The sequence below is a fragment of the Somniosus microcephalus genome, chromosome 15 (genome assembly GCF_052327205.1).
Source record: "Somniosus microcephalus isolate GS21.2 chromosome 15, FLI_Smic_1.0, whole genome shotgun sequence".
In the NCBI taxonomy this organism is placed as follows: Eukaryota; Metazoa; Chordata; class Chondrichthyes; order Squaliformes; family Somniosidae; genus Somniosus; species Somniosus microcephalus.
Window position 1 is genome coordinate 114,522,545 of NC_141001.1, and position 17,016 is coordinate 114,539,560.

At 51.7% G+C, this 17,016-nt stretch overlaps 1 protein-coding gene across 13 annotated transcripts in view; it reads left to right on the forward strand.

Moving 5' to 3' along the window:
- LOC147107164 (homeodomain-interacting protein kinase 3-like) overlaps positions 1 to 17,016 on the forward strand; it is a 317,760-nt gene that overhangs the window by 258,852 nt on the left and 41,892 nt on the right. For all 13 annotated transcript variants that reach the window (XM_086008315.1, XM_086008320.1, XM_086008323.1 and 10 more), the window contains 4 exons: positions 1,829 to 1,948; positions 3,986 to 4,072; positions 6,855 to 7,039; positions 11,675 to 11,834. In XM_086008315.1, the coding sequence (XP_085864441.1) occupies positions 1,829 to 1,948; positions 3,986 to 4,072; positions 6,855 to 7,039; positions 11,675 to 11,834 (552 nt within the window). The remainder of the gene's footprint in view (positions 1 to 1,828; positions 1,949 to 3,985; positions 4,073 to 6,854; positions 7,040 to 11,674; positions 11,835 to 17,016) is intronic.

Genomic DNA, 17,016 nt, shown 5'->3' on the forward strand with positions numbered 1-17,016 from the left:
AACTACCGACAGGTCCTACAGAGGGGATGTGGTCATTGATTAGGACCTGTATTGCCTTAATTACAGGCAGCACAGCCCCTGAAGGCAATCTGCGGCATTAACCACGCACGAACCAAAGGAATCCGATCTGATGCATCAATGCTATATCGTTGCAGAAGATTGTGATGCAGGCATAGAATCATAGGAATTCACGGCACAGAAGGAGGGCATTCGGCCCATCGTGTTTGCGCCGGTCGAAAAAGAGCTCTCCAGCCTAATCCCACTTTCCAGCTTTTGGTCTGTAGCCCTGTAGGTTACGGCACTTCAAGTGCATATCCAAGTATTTTTTAAATGTGATGAGGGTTTCTGCCTCTACCACCCTTTCAGGCAGTGAGTTCCAGACCCCCACCACCCTCTGGGTGAAAAAAGTTCTCCTCAACTCCCCTCTAATCCTTCTACCAATTACTTTCAATCTATGCCCCCTGGTGATTGACCTCTCTGCTGAGGGAAATAGGTCCTTCCTATCCACTCTATCTAGGCCCCTCATAATTTTATACACCTCAATCAAGTGTTGTGCTGATGAGTAATGTGTGTTTCCTAGTGCTGCTAATTTTTTCCACAGTGAATCGGGCTTTAAAGCAACTCCCCATCGATGCCCATCACGTCTGTGCAGTTGGTGTGAAGTCACCACTGACCAGGACCATACGTGTTAGCCTGCAAACTGTCTGCAGTGTGTACCATCTACAAGATGCACTGCAGCAACTCGCCAAGGCTTCTTCGACAGCACCTCCCAAACCCGCGACCTCTTCCACCTCGAAGGACAAGGTGCATGGGAACACCGCCACCTCCAGGTTCCCCTTCAAGTCACACACCAGCCTGACTTGGAAGTATATCGCCGATCCTTCATCGCCGCTGGGTCAAAATCCAGGAACTCCCTCCCTAACAGCACTGTGGGAGCACCTTCACCACACGGACTGCAGCGGTTCAAGAAGGCGGCTCACCACCATCTTCTCAAGGGCAATTAGGGATGGGCAATAAATGCTGGCCTTGCCAGCGACGCCCACATCCCATGAATGAATGAAAAGAAAATCAGCGACACGGCCCCCAAAACTCAAAAGGCTCCAGTTAGGGACATTCTATCTTATTACCTGTAGTATCACATATTCAAATCCTCCCTCCCCATGCCTGTTTTGCCAGCGCTGCTAAATATCCCCCAGTATCTTGGGATGTTTTACTACGTTAAAGGCTCTATATAAATGCAAGTTGTTGTTGTTGAATTGCTTAACTTTAAGTTAGTGTATGTGTTGGTGGCAAAGAGAAGGGTAGAGGATGGAGGCCAAGTCACTGAATATATTTAAGCAGGAGATAGATAGATTTCTAGACACAAAAGGCATCAAGGGGTATGGGGAGAGAGCGGGAATATGGTATTGAGATAGAGGATCAGCCATGATCATATTGAATGACGGAGCAGGCTTGAAGGGCCGAATGGCCTACTCCTGCTCCTATGTTTCTGCTAAGCAGTGAGATATTACCGAGAGGATGGGGTAATTGGGGGGAAAGTTGCCTCTTGGCTGCTGTAGCTCTCCTTCTAGCCTGTTACGATGCGGAACTGGAGAAGTCTGAAAGCTGTGTCATTGAATGGTATTTAATCCGTGGCCCAGCAAAGAGAAGTTGTTTTTTTTCACTGGGTCTTGTACTGTTTTGCATTAATGTTGCAAATGCTGTACCAATAACTACTAGACCAGGAGAAGACTGTTTCCATGACGCACTCTATCCCGTATTTGTGCTTTGCATACATTTCACTGAATCTACCACTTGAAATGATCAATGGATTTCTTTTATTCCACAGATACGTTATATTTCACAAACGCAAGGGTTACCAGGAGATCATCTATTAAACGTGGGGACAAAAACAGCACGGTTCTTCTCCAGAGAGACCGACACAACATATTCAGGGTGGAAAATGAAGGTAATTTTAAAACTCGCTGCAACGCATGATCCGAATCAGATGCAAATACCTCCCTCCATCTACTGGTGAAATTTGTGTATTTTAGGCTGAAATCTTTGGGTACTCAAACCAATACGCACCCAATATACCTTGCATGAGTGCCCACCCGATGCACCTTGCGTTGGTGCCCACCCGATGCACTTTGCTGTGGCGCAAAGCATTAATGGGGCCTTACACAAATGTAGATGTAACCCAAGATTTGAATCGCGATTACAGGAAACTCTTTTTATTGGCACCTAAATAACCGGAAATCGCTCTTAATCGGCAAAATTCAGGAGTAGGTTCAGGTAAGTTTTACTTCATATTAGTGGCCGTGTAACCTGGGTTCCTGGATCTGTGGCCGTGTAACCGGGGTTCCTGCACCTGTTGCCATGCAACAGGGACGCCTGGATCTGTGGCTGTGTAACCGGGGTTCCTGCACCTGTTGCCATGCAACAGGGACGCCTGGATCTGTGGTCGTGTAACCGGGGTTCCTGCACCTGTTGCCATGCAACAGGGACGCCTGGATCTGTGGCCGTGTACGGGGCTCTCATACCTTAGTAAGTATACCTCTCTGTAATCCGGACTTTTTGATCAACCGGCACCACGCCGGTCCCGTCGGTGCCGGATAAAAAAGAGTTTCCTGTAAGTAGCCGAGTTGCCCTGGTCGTGCCGGTTTGCCCTGTCAACTCACCTGGTTCTGGTTTACACGACCGCCGTGGAGTTACCTCTCGCGAGGCATTTTTTGTTGTTGTGTTTCTCACCCGTGCTTGGCTGCAACACCCGCTCGCTCCCTGGCATTAAAAAAAAATGCTCCACGCACTTTCATGCCTCATTGACCACTGATATTAGGAGGTTTGGGGTTATCACTGGGTGGGCGTGGGTTAAGTCAACATTACTAGAAACATAGAAGATAGGAGCAGGAGTAGGCCATTCGGCCCCTCTAGCCTGCTCCGCCATTCAATGCGATCATGGCTGATCATCCAAGTTCAGTACCCAGTCCCTGCTTTCTCCCCATACCCCTTGATCCCTTTAGCCTTAAGAAATATATCCAACTCCTTCTTGAATATATTTAATGAATTGGCCTCTACTGCCTTCTGTGGTAGAGAATTCCACAGGTTCACCACTCTCTGTGTGAAGAAATTCCTCCTCATCTCAGTCCTAAAAGGCCTACCCCTTATCCTTAGACTGTGACCCCTGGTTCTGGATTCCCTGACCATCGGGAACATCCTCCCTGCATCTAGTCTGTCCAGTCCTGTCAGAATTTTATAAGTTTCAATGAGATCCCCTCTCATTCTTCTGAACTCCAGCGAGTACAAGCCCAATCGACCCAATCTCTCCTCATACGTCATTCCTGCCATCCCAGGTATCAACCTGGTGAATCTTCGCTGAACTCCTTCCATGGCAAGAATATCCTTCCTCAGATAAGGCGACCAAAACTGCACACAATACTCAAGGTGTGGTCTCACCAAGGCCCTGTACAACTGCAGCAAGACATCCTTGTTCCTGTACTCAAACCCTCTCGCTGTGAAGGCCAACATACCATTTGCCTTCTTAACCGCCTGCTGCACCTGCATGCTTACCTTCAGCGACTGGTGCACAAGGACACCCAGGTCTCGCTGCACTTCCCCTTCTCCCAATCTATTGGCATTCAGATAATAATCTGCCTTCCTGTTTTTGCCACCAAAGTGGATAACCTCACATTTATCCACGTTATATTGCATCTGCCATGCTTCTGCCCAATCACCTAACCTATCCAAATCATCCTGGAGTTTCTCGGCATCCTCCTCACAGCACACACGCCCACCCAGCTCTGTGTCGTCTGCAAATTTGGAGATATTACTAAGGAGAGATCTGCATTTTGAAACCAATAAACTGCCGGCAGAAAGACTTAGATAAACTAGTCAGTGCTCCTAAACAGAAGTGAGAGCTGAGAACCTGATGGATTTTCTCTCCATCTTGTGTGTTCTGTATTTTTTGTTCTTAATTTTTTCTTTTCAATCCTCCATTTTGCTTTAGACTCCAGAAGAGCATGAGGCAGAAACAGGGATGAAGTCAAAAGAAGCCAGAAAGTATATCTTTGGTTGTTTGGATGATATAGCGCATGTAAGTATCAGCGGCCAAGAATGCGTTACCGTGCTCACAGCGCAGTCCCCAGCTGGAAACCTGCTTTTGGTCACCTGTCCTAATATCTCCTCATGTGGCTCGGTGTCAAATTTTGTTTAATAATTGCTCCCGTGAAGCGCCTTGGCAACGCCTCGATTTTCAAATTCTCATCGTTGTTTTCAAATCCCTCCATAGCCACCTGTGTAACTTCCTCCAGCCCTACAAACCCCCGAGATCTCTGCGCTCCTCCAATCCTGGTCTCTTGCGCATCCCCAATTTTCATTGCTTCACCATTGGCGGCCGTGCCTTCAGCTGCCCGGGCCCCTAAGCTCTGGAATTCCCTCCCTAAACACCTTTCCGCCTCTCTCTCCTCCTTTAAGACGCTCCTTAAAACCCATCTCTTTGACCAAGCTATTGGTCACATAAGAAGTAGGAGCAGGAGTGGGCCATTCAGCCCCTCGCGCCTGCTCCGCCATTCAGTAAGATCATGGCTGATCTTCCCCCTCAACTCCACTTTCCTGCCCAATCCCCGTATCCCTTGAAATATCTCTTACGTGGCTCGGTGTCATATTTGGCCCGTAACCCTCATGTGAAGCGCCTTGGGACGTTTTTGCTACGTAAAAGGCGCTATATAAATGCAAGTTCATTGTACCATTAGGTGTATATTCACACACACATTTCTCGAAAATCTCCCGTACGTATATCTTTTGAATTCATTGTACCATTTCGTGTGGCCTCAGACATGTATTTGATGAACATGTCCATAGATTCATACAGCACAGAAGGAGGCCATTTGGCCCATCGTGCCTGTGCCGGCTCTTTGAACGAGCTCTCCAATTAGTCCCACCCCCCCGCTCTTTCCCCCATAGCCCTGCAAATTTTTCCCTTGCAAGTATTTATCCAATTCCATGTATAAGCGTGCATGTACACATATTTCATGACGTCATTGCAAATTTTGTTTGCATGGTGCCTGAGGCAGGGGTACATCGAGAGTTCCAATACAGGACCTTTACTTGGGATTTGTGCACGCCGCACAGGTAATGGACACCTGTCCAATTCGGAAGGTATCTGACAATGTGCTAATCCCTCTCTCTTTATCGAGCTGTGAGGTTCTCCTTCATCTTTTGTTGAAAGCGCTGCAGGTGAGATGTGTTTTAAAAGTGACGGCGGGGGGTTCTGCTTTGTATGGTGCAGAGAAACAGGAGGCTTTGGAAGCCTGTATGGATGCTTAAGTTCTGCCTCGACCTTCCTTTGTAAATCCAGTCAGTCCCATTCCCCCGCTCTATCCCCGTAGCCCTGCAAGTTTATTTCCCTCAAGTGCCTATCCAGTCTCCCCTGGAAAACATTGAGTGTCTCCGCTTCCACCACTTCCGTCGGCAGCGAGTTCCAGGTCCTCACCACTCGCTGCGTAAAGAACTTTTTCCTCACGTCCCCCCGTATCTCTTTCCCAAAACCTTAATTCTGTGCCCCCTAGTCCTTGTACCATCAACTAGTGGGAACAGCCTTTCCCCGTCTAGCCTATCCAAACCCGTCATAATCTTGTACACGTTTATCAAATCACCCCTCAACCTCCTTTGCTCTAATGAAAACAAATCCAGCTTCTCCAACCTGTCCTTGTAGCTAAGATCCCCCCATCCTCGGAACAATTCTGGTAAACCTCCTCTGCACTCTTCAAGGGCCTTCACATCCTTCCTAAAGTGTGGTGACCAGAACTGGATGCAATACTCCAGTTGTGGTCTAACCAGCGCTTTATAAAGGTTCAGCATAACTTCTCTACTTTTGTACTCAATACCTCCATTTATGAAGCCCAAGATCCCATATGCTTTGCTAACCACTCTCTCAATATGTCCCGCCACCTTCAGGGACCTATGCACATTAACTCCCAGGTCCCTCTGTCCCTGCACATTCTTTAAAGCTGTGCCATTAAGTGTTTATTGCCTCTTCCTGTTCCTTCTGCCAAAATACATCACTTCACACTTCTCTGTATTAAATTCCATCTGCCACTTGTCTGCCCACTCTGCTAGCCTTTCTATGTTCTGTTGCAGTCGATTGGTATCATCCTCACTGTTTGCCACTCTCCCAAGTTTGGTTTCATCGACAAATTTAGAAATTCGACTTTGTATTCCAATATCCAGGTCATTTATATATATCAAAAAAAGCAGTGACCCCAGCACTGACCCTTGGGGAACACCACTGTCTACCATCCTCCAGTCTGAAAAACAGCCATTTACCACAACTCGCTGTTTTCTGTCCTTAAGCCAATTCCTTATCCAAGCTGCCACTGACCCACCTATTCCATGAGCCTCAGTTTTGTTAACCAGCATTCTATGTGGTACTTTGTCAAACGCCTTCCGAAAATCCATGTAGACAACATCCATTGCATTCCCTTCATCAATCCTCCATGCTGATGGGGTAAGATGAAGTAGGGTGGGCGGTGGCTCGTGTGGAGCATAAAAGCCAGCATGGACCTGTTGGGCCGAATGGCCTGTTTCTGTGCGGTAAACACTCTGTAATTCTATGTAAGCATGCACGCTCGCTAGTACAGCTCCACGGTGGCACGGATGGAGGGCTGGGAGGGAATCGCCTATCAGCTCTCCGCCAAGCACTGGGACATTGGTGAAAGAGGAAAAAAATCCTTTAATACATATAAAAAATATATAGGGGGGTTAGGAATTAATTTTCAGTGGGTTTTGAGTTCCTCGTCGGTCGTGAGGTGACGATCATAAGATCACCCAGCCCTGCCCTGCCCTGCTGCTAAATTTAAAATGTGCTCTTGCCTCAGGTGAACATGGTGATGGATATGGAGGGAGCTGACCTGCTGGCGGAGAAGGCCGACCGTGTGGAGTTTGTCAGCCTGTTGAAGACGATGTTGCTGATTGACGCTGAGAAGAGGATTACTCCGGTGGAGACTATGAGCCACTCCTTTGTAACCATGCAGCACCTGCTGGACTTTCCGCACAGCAACCAGTACGTCTTCGCTGTGTAAAAAAAAATAATGAGCCGGGCCCGATTCACGTGCTTGCCGTGACGCTGCAGGCTTCACCCATTCCCCTTCCTCTGTGCCCTGCAGAAACGCCTTAGCATTTAGCCAGTCCTTGAATCATGCATCGCAGATCTGCACCCCCCTCTGCGTGCAGATGTTAGGTTAATGATTTGCATTAAAATAGCATTTTATCGTGTCAGAGCATGTCTGCCTGCTTTGAGAAACGCATTGCTTTTCAAGAGCGATGACTGTTGATATGCAGGCGAGTTATTTGGCTTGTACATCAATGTCAGTGCGAGTTTTAAAAAATTCATTCTAGGATCTAGGCGTCGCTGGCGAGGCCGGCATTTATTGCTCATCCCCGAGTTGCCCCTTGAGAAGGTGGTGGTGGTGGTGAGCCGCCTTCTTGAACCACTGCAGTCCGCGTGGTGACGGTGCTCCCACAGTGCTGTTAGGGAGGGAGTTCCAGGAATTTGACCCAGCTATGATGAAGGAACGGCCGATACATTTCCAAGTCAGGCTGGTGTGTGACTTGGAGGGGAACTTGGAGGTGGTGGTGTTCCCATGCACCTGCTGCCCTTGTCCTTCTAGGTGGTAGAGGTCGCGGGTTTGGGAGGTGCTGCCGAAGAAGCCTTGGCGAGTTACTGCAGTGCATCTTGTAGATGGTACACACTGCAGCCACGGTACGCCGGTGGTGGAGGGAGTGAATGTTTAAGGTGGTGGATGGGGTGCCAATCAAGCGGGCTGCTTTGTCCTGGATGTTAAAGCGCATAACACACGAGCCGTAACGTTCATTTTGGCCCAGGGAGGTCTGGCAGGACCTGTGCTGCCATTTTAATGTTGGAATGTAACGTTCCAACCTCGCTGCCTGGCGGCAGTACTGCGGTGCTGGTGGGGGGGGGAGCCGGCTGGCCAGAAGAGGCCATGGCAAGTCTTACGAATATCCGTCTGCTTGAACTCCTTGTGGGCCAGGAGGAGTAGAAGTGCTCCACCCCCTAGGCCCCGCAAGGGAGTCCTTGGGCCTCCCCAGTCCTGGCCTTCACCCCCCTCCGATCACAAAGGAAACCCCCTCCTCCCGTGACTGCTGGGAGACTGTTCCCGGCGGGTCCTGGGCTGCGGCCAGAATCCCACTCCCCCCACCTACCCCTCACTCCCCACCCCCCGGCCGGCTAGGCAGTGAGTCTGGCTGGGTGTCGGGCGGGAATCCGGGAAGTTTGAGTTAAATGAAGCCCTGGCGTTAAGATCGGTCGAGCCTCCATGTCCCCGACTTGTCCGGGTGTGGCGCCCGCTCACTCCCGGGCTCCCCCGCACCGTTCTTGCCCCCCCCAACCTTGTAAATACCAGGACCAATATTTTAATGCTCTCTTTGACTGATCATTCATTTCATTGCTGTTTGTAAAATCTTACACTGTGCAAAATGGGTGTTGTGTTCACCCATATAATACTCCAGATTAAAGCATTGCATGTGAAGCACCTGGAGAGGTTTCTGAGATGAGATAAGGTGCTCGATAAATTCACATTCTTTCTCCTCTCTCCCCTCCCTGCCCCGCACTCCTCCATGTCCCTCTCCTCCCCACCCTGTCCCTCTCCTCCCCTCCCTGTCCCTCCCCTCCCCTCCCTGTCCCTCTCCTCCCCTCCCTGTCCCTCTCCTCCCCTCCCTGTCCCTCTCCTCCCCTCCCTGTCCCTCCTCTCCCCACCCTGTCCCTCTCCTCCCCTCCCTGTCCCTCTCCTCCCCTCCCTGTCCCTCTCCTCCCCTCCCTGTCCCTCCCCTCCCCTCCCTGTCCCTCTCCTCCCCTCCCTGTCCCTCTCCTCCCCTCCCTGTCCCTCTCCTCCCCTCCCTGTCCCTCCTCTCCCCTCCCTGTCCCTCCTCTCCCCTCCCTGTCCCTCTCCTCCCCTCCCTGTCCCTCCCCTCCCCTCCCTGTCTCTCTCCTCCCCTCCCTGTCCCTCTCCTCCCCTCCCTGTCCCTCTCCTCCCCTCCCTGTCCCTCTCCTCCCCTCCCTGTCCCTCTCCTCCCCTCCCTGTCTCCTCCCCTCCCCTCCCTGTCCCTCCCCTCCCCTCACTGTCCCTCCCCTCCCCTCCCTGTCTCTCTCCTCCCCTCACTGTCCCTCCCCTCCCCTCCCTGACTCCCCTCCCCTCCCTGTCCCTCTCCTCCCCTCCCTGTCCCTCTTCTCCCCTCCCCTCCCTGTCCCTCTCCTCCCCTCCCTGTCCCTCTCCTCCCCCTGTGTCTCCTCTCCTCCCTGTTCCTCCCCTCCCCTCCCTGACTCTCCCCTCCCCTCCCTGTCTCTCTCCTCCCCTCCCTGTCTCTCTCCTCCGCTCACTGTCTCTCTCCTCCCCTCACTGTCTCTCTCCTCCCCTCCCAGTCCCTCTCCTCCCCTCCCTGTCTCTCTCCTCCCCTCACTGTCCCTCTCCTCCCCTCACTGTCCCTCCCCTCCCCTCCCTGTCTCTCTCCTCCCCTCACTGTCCCTCCCCTCACTGTCCCTCTCCTCCCCTCACTGTCCCTCCCCTCCCCTCCCTGACTCTCTCCTCCCCTCCCTGTCCCTCTCCTCCCCTCACTGTCCCTCTCCTCCCCTCCCTGTCCCTCTCCTCCCCTCCCTGTCCCTCCCCTCCCTGTCTCTCTCCTCCCCTCCCTGTCTCTCTCCTCCCCTCCCTGTCCCTCTCCTCCCCTCCCTGTCCCTCCTCTCCCCTCCCTGTCCCTCTCCTCCCCTCCCTGTCCCTCCCCTCCCCTCTCTGTCTCTCTCCTCCCCTCCCTGTCCCTCTCCTCCCCTCCCTGTCCCTCCCCTCCCTGTCTCTCTCCTCCCCTCCCTGTCCCTCTCCTCCCCTCCCTGTCCCTCTCCTCCCCTCCCTGTCCCTCTCCTCCCCTCCCTGTCCCTCTCCTCCCCTCCCTGTCTCCTCCCCTCCCCTCCCTGTCCCTCTCCTCCCCTCACTGTCCCTCCCCTCCCCTCCCTGTCTCTCTCCTCCCCTCACTGTCCCTCCCCTCCCCTCCCCTCCCTGTCCCTCTCCTCCCCTCCCTGTCCCTCTCCTCCCCTCCCTGTCTCTCCCCTCCCCTCCCTGTCCCTCTCCTCCCCTCCCTGTCCCTCTCCTCCCCCCGTGTCTCCTCTCCTCCCTGTTCCTCCCCTCCCCTCCCTGACTCTCCCCTCCCCTCCCTGTCTCTCTCCTCCCCTCCCTGTCTCTCTCCTCCCCTCACTGTCTCTCTCCTCCCCTCACTGTCTCTCTCCTCCCCTCCCAGTCCCTCTCCTCCCCTCCCTGTCTCTCTCCTCCCCTCACTGTCCCTCTCCTCCCCTCACTGTCCCTCCCCTCCCCTCCCTGTCTCTCTCCTCCCCTCACTGTCCCTCCCCTCACTGTCCCTCTCCTCCCCTCACTGTCCCTCCCCTCCCCTCCCTGACTCTCTCCTCCCCTCCCTGTCCCTCTCCTCCCCTCACTGTCCCTCTCCTCCCCTCCCTGTCCCTCTCCTCCCCTCCCTGTCCCTCCCCTCCCCTCCCTGTCTCTCTCCTCCCCTCCCTGTCTCTCTCCTCCCCTCCCTGTCCCTCTCCTCCCCTCACTGTCCCTCTCCTCCCCTCCCTGTCCCTCCCCTCCCCTCCCTGTCTCTCTCCTCCCCTCCCTGTCTCTCTCCTCCCCTCACTGTCCCTCTCCTCCCCTCACTGTCCCTCTCCTCCCCTCACTGTCCCTCTCCTCCCCTCACTGTCCCTCCCCTCCCCTCCCTGTCTCTCTCCTCCCCTCACTGTCTCTCTCCTCCCCTCCCTGTCCCTCTCCTCCCCTCCCTGTCTCTCTCCTCCCCTCCCTGTCTCTCTCCTCCCCTCCCTGTCCCTCTCCTCCCCTCCCTGTCTCTCTCCTCCCCTCCCTGTCTCTCTTCTCCCCTCCCTGTCTCTCTCCTCCCCTCCCTGTCTCTCTCCTCCCCTCCCTGTCTCTCTCCTCCCCTCCCTGTCCCTCTCCTCCCCTCCCTGTCTCTCTCCTCCCCTCCCTGTCCCTCTCCTCCCCTCCCTGTCCCTACTTCCCTCCGTCCCCACCCCGCCTCTATTCTCTGCCTCCTTTAATTTTTCATACCAGTCTCCCAGGTTTTACAAACCCAGCCTGTCACTTGGTCCCCTTCCCAAGCGACAACTCAGAGAGTCCAGATAACTTTCAGCCGAGGGAATGGATGAAGAATCTGGTTGCAACAAAGATTGAAACTAATGTAACACAGAGCTGCTGGCTCGTGGTGACAGGGAAAGGATCCTTATCCCACCCTCTGAGCTGGGGCGCTCAATCTGGGTGGGAGAAAGGGTCATCAAGTGAAAATCGTCACTAAGAGCGAGGAGAGAGAGGATAAGAAAGAAATGACTTTCCACCACAGGCTGTTTGTAGCATGGATTGCTTGGCTACAGGGAATGGTTGAGGTGGAGACTGTTGCACCTTTACAGGGAAAAGTGGATAAATACTTGAGGTAGAGGATGGCACATGCCTATGAGGAGAGGGCAGGGCGATGGGATTGCTCTAACAAAGAGACGGGACAGGCGCGATGGGCCAAATGGCCTCCTCCTGTGCTGTAAACTGCCCGCGCCTTTCATTACAGTCTAAAAGAGGTCCAGAGGTTTACGATTCGTGCAGCTAACTCCCGGGTTTGTTTGATTTTCCCCCCACAGCGTCAAATCTTGTTTCCACATAATGGATGTCTGCAGATGGAGACCGAACGTATACGATGTGATAAACCGCAATAAGATGCCATTTATGAGACCGGTTGCCTCGAACAATGCCACAAACCTGACTGTGGCTTTTAATAAAATGGGCTCTGTACATAGCCAGGTAAGGGGAAAGATTGTATCCTCCCGATTAAGAAGCCGGTGATGGCGGGGGGTGGGGGGGGCTGCCATCGATTTAAAATGATCACTGAGAGCGTGGGGAGAAAGGGTTTGGAGAAATATCTTTACACAGAGGGTTGTTGGAATGCCTTGGTGTGGTTGAGGCACATACAACTTCTAAAGGGAGACTGGATAAGTATTTGAAGCAAAGGATGTTTCAGGGCTAGGGGTGAGAGCATAAGAATTAGGAGCAGGAGTCGGCCATTCTGCCCCTCGAGCCTGCTCTGCCATTCAATAAGGTCATGGCTGATCTTCGACCTCAACTCCAGTTTCCCGCCCAATCCCCATATCCCTTGATTCCCCGAGAGTCTAAAAATCTATTGATCTCTGTCTTGAATATACTCAACGACTGAGCCTCCACAGCCCTCTGGGGTAGAGAATTCCAAAGATTCACCACCCTCTGAGTGAAGAAATTCCTCCTCATCTCAGTCCTAAAAGGCCGACCCCTTATCCTGAGACTGTGCCCCCTAGTTCTCGGCTCGCCAGCCAGGGGAAACAACCTCTCAGCATCTACCTTGTCAATCCCTCTCACAATCTTACATGTTTCATTGCGATCAGCTCTCTTTCTTCTAAACTCCAGAGAGTATGGGCCCAATCTACTCAATCTCTCCTCATAGGACAACCCTCTGATCCCAGGAATCAATCTAGTGAAGCTTCCTTGCACCGCCTCTAAGGCAAGTATATCCTTCCTTAGGTAAGGAGACCAAAACTGAAAGTGTTGGACCAAATGGCTTCCACCTGTGCCGTGAGGTTCTATGGCTCCAGAGTTATTGGATTGGCACGGCCCCTTTGTATTACCGCTCATCCCCTCTGAGGAACGCTGCACCATTTCAGCATGTGTTCTTCTTCTTCTTGTAAGTTAAAGGCAAACATCGACTCCTCCATTTGCATCTCCTGTGGGGCTGTGCTCAGCGGGTGCTTGGGGTTGAACAAAGGCAACCAGAAACTGGAGGCCCATTTCAATCCTCAAAGCGCTTAATGCAACATAGTGGGGCCCACAGCTAAGAGAGCTCTAATTAAATCAGTGCCGCTGCTTAACAATTTTCCATTCTAGCACAACCAGCGGCAACTATTTCCAAACTTGCTGGATTCACTCAGGCCAGCAAATAACGGGTTCCCTCCCTCTCTCTGTAACCTCCTCCAGCCCTACAACCCCCGAGATCTCTGCCTTCCTCCAGTTCTGGCCTCCTGCGCATCCCCGATTTTAAACACACCACCATTCAGCTGCCGAGGCCCGAAGCTTTGGAATTCCCTCCCTAAACCGCTCCGCCTCTCCACCTCTCTCTCATCCTTTAAGACGCTCCTTAAAACCTGCCTCTTTGACCAAGGTTTTGGTCGCCTGTCCTAATATCTCCTTATGTGGCTCGGTGTCAAATTTTGTTTCTTAACGCTTCTGTGAAGCGCCTTGGGACCAGCATTCCCGCTAAGCTGCGTGGCTGCGCAGCGGCCTAGAGGTTCCGCGCAGGCCGCTAACCGGCTTTTACATGGAAGAAACCACGCACGCGTGAAAATTGGAATAGGCTGAGTAGCCAGTTAAAGGGACCGCGCACCAAAACAAAATTAGAGGCAACATTGCTTGGGACGTTTGTTACGTTAAAGGCGCTGTATAAATGCAAGTTGTTGTTGTTTGGTCTTGTCGCTGGCTGTGCAAGACTCGCACCTCAGGGGCAGTGAACCCTGCTACTGAATGTAAAAGCAGCTTTGGTGTCTTGCATGGCAGAAAGGATGACCATTACTTTTAGAGGCTCCTTTAAAAACAAACTCTGAAACGTGACAATTTTCAGAGATTTCTGTGGGTTGCTCTATAGCACAGCCTTGTGGTGGTTGGTGGTTTATGCAACCCCTGTATCTTCCCCGAGCAGCGACAGAACCTCCAGATATCTTTCAAGGCTCCAGTCGGATGGATGCCTGGTCCTACCTGGTTGGACAGTTCGGTGATGAAATAACCGATGAGGCTGCCATATCGTGATGCCCGTAACTTGGCAGAGAAGCACGTTCGCTTTCTACCAGCGGCGAGTGATGTCAAGTACTGGAGGGGTCAAAGTGCATTAAGGGGTGCAAAACAATGGGCAGTGCGCCATCGACGACGCATTAGGAGAGCTTGTTTGCCCGTGTGCGACGGGCATGAGTCACTCAGTCATTATTCACACGAGCGAACAACTGTCCACCTCGGTTTAATACAAGCTCCGGGGCACGTTAAGGGCAAAGGTCACAGAGTGGCATCTAGCTTAAGAATACTGTGCGCAGTTCTGGTCTCCGTGTTATAAAATGGATATAGAAGTAGAGGAGGAGCAGCAGAAAAGATTTACAAGGATGGTACCAGAAGTGAGAGAGCACATCTTTCAGGAAAGACTGAACCGGCTTGGGGCTCTTTTCTCTAGAAAATAGAAGGCCTGATAGAGGTCTTTAAAATGATGAAGGGGTTTGACAGAGTAGATACAGAGATAATGTTTCCACTTGTGGGGGAAACCAAAACTAGGGGTTATAAATATAAGATAATCACTAATAAATCCAATTTCATGAGAAACTTCTTTCCCCAGAGAGTGGTGAGAATGTGGAACTCACTGGCGAATAAAATTGTGCATAAAATTATGAGGGGCCTAGATAGAGTGGATAGGAAGGCCTTATTTCCGCTAGCAGAGAGGTCAGTAACCAGGGGGCATCGAAGGATTAGAGGGGAGTTGAGGAGAACTTTTTTCACCCAGAGGGTGGTGGGGGTCTGGAACTCACTGCCTGAAGTGGTGGTCGAGGCAGAAACCCCTCATCGCATTTAAAAAGTACTTGGAGATGCGCTTGAAGTGCTGTAACCTGCAAGGCTACGGACCAAGAGCTGGAAAGTGGGATTAGACTGGAGAGCTCTTTTTCAGCCGGCACAGACACGATGGGCCGAATAGCCTCCTTCTGTGCTGTAAATGTCTATGATTATATGAATAGCATGGATGCATTTAAGGGGAAGCTAGATAAGTGCATGAGAGAGGAAGGAATAGAAGGCTATGTTGATGGGGTGAGATGAAGTAGGGGGTGGGAGGAGGCTCGTGTGGAACATAAACACCGGCACGAACCAGTTGGGCCGAATGGCCTGTTTCTGTGCTGTTGACTCGATGTAACGGGGTGTTTAGCCTCCTGCAGTCGATGGTGGAGGGGGCTGGGTGATAAACGTGTCCTTGATACCCAGGTAATAAATCATCGATTGTTGCTACGTTGTGTGAAGCCAGCTGGTCATAGAAACATAGAAGATAGGAGCAGCAGTAGGCCATTCGGCCCCTCGAGCCTGCTCCGCCATTTAATGAGATCATGGCTGAGATCAGTACCCTGTGACGTAAGAAAACTACGAGGCACTTGGTCTAAGCGTTAAACAAAGCTTTAATCAACTGTTTTACAACATGGAGGTCTAGTTGTGTCCTTCACTAGTTCCTGTTAAGAATGTCCTGCGCAAGCTGGGCCCGTGCCCGAGTGTTTATACTCTCCCTGGACAGCGCCACCCGCAGGCCGCTCAGTATTATTTCATAAGTCTTTCTTTCATGAATGACTGATTCATGTCACCCTGTCCCTGCTTTCTCTCCATATCCCTTGCTCCCTTCAGCCTTAAGAAATATATCCAACTCCTTCTTGAATATATTTAATGAATTGGCCTCCACTACCTTCTGTGGTAGAGAATTCCACAGGTTCACCACTCTCTGGGAGAAGAAATTCCTCCTCATCCCTGTCCTAAATGGCTTACCCCTTATCCTTAGACTGTGACCCCTGGTTCGGGACTCCCCCGCCATGCGTGTGGGTTTGTTAATGAGAAACCAGTGGAGCAGCTGGATCCGTGCAGTCAGGTTCTGCTGAGCGGCGAAGGTGGTCACCACCAATCGCCATCGATTTGTCAGCAGCCCTCGCTCATTTGGCCATTTTAATTCCAGGTTTCTGCTGCTCGGTATCTTGGTGCCATTTAAATTATTATATTATGAGATGAAAATTATCCTTTCATTGGCCAAGAAATTATCCCCCTCCCCCCGGCCCCCCCCCCCCTTTCTGGAGTCTCTGCGCAAACAACTAAAGGGCAGGTTAATGCTGCCAGGCCCACCCCATCATTGTCCGTAACCGCTTGCTGAGGGGTGGATGGGAGGGACACCGACTCTGCTTCCAGTTCCTTCTGCCCTGCAACAACAACAACAACTTGCATTTATATAGCACCCTTAACGTAGTGATACGTCCCCAAAGCATTTCACATCAGCGTAATTTGACACTGAACCACATAAGGAGATCTTAGGACAGATGACCAAAAGCTTGGTCAAAGAGGTGGGTTTTAATGCGCGTCTTGGAGGAGAGAGAGGTAGAGAGGCGGAGAGGTTTAGGGAGGGAATTCCAGAGCTCGGGGCCCAGGCAGCTGAAGGCACGGCCGCCAATGGTGGAGCGATTAAAATCAGGGATGCGCAAGAGGGTAGAATTGGAGGAGCGCAGAGATCTTGGGGAGGGGGGGGGGTTTGTGCTGGAGGAGGTCACAGAAATAGGGAGGGGCGAGGCCGTGGAGGGATTTGAAAACAAGGATGAGAATTTTAAAATCGAGGCGTTGATGGACCGGAAGCCAATGTAGGTCAGCGAGCCTGTGACACATTATACAATAGAATATTTCTACTGTAAGCAAGGAAAAATGTGTAATTTGGGTAAAAATATACCTGGCCCTCCGCGCCATAGCTGCATCCTCTGTTGGGAGATAGCTGAAGTGTTAACAGGATGGTAAAGAATTCCATGTCCCAGATTAATTTACTTTCCAGCTGACCTCGTTACGTTCCCCGAAAAATGTGCAAACAGAAGTTAAAAAAAAACACATAGTCGGTTCATTTCTTCACACAAGGAGTTTAGGGAATCCTGCACAGACCCTTTATTAACTAATCTTTATCCGCTGTTCGAAGTGGAACAGCACTCGACTGTTGCAATCCCTCCCAAAGACACCCGGGCGGCAATGTTCCTCTTAAGCTGCGTGGCCGCGCAGCTATCTGGAGGTCCCGCGCAAGCCGCCAAACGGCTTTATAATGGAATAACACCGTGCGTGCGCAATAACTTTAATGGGCTGTGCACCACAAAAAAATATTAGAAAGAAAGAAAGACTTGCATTTATATAGCACCTTTCACGACCACCA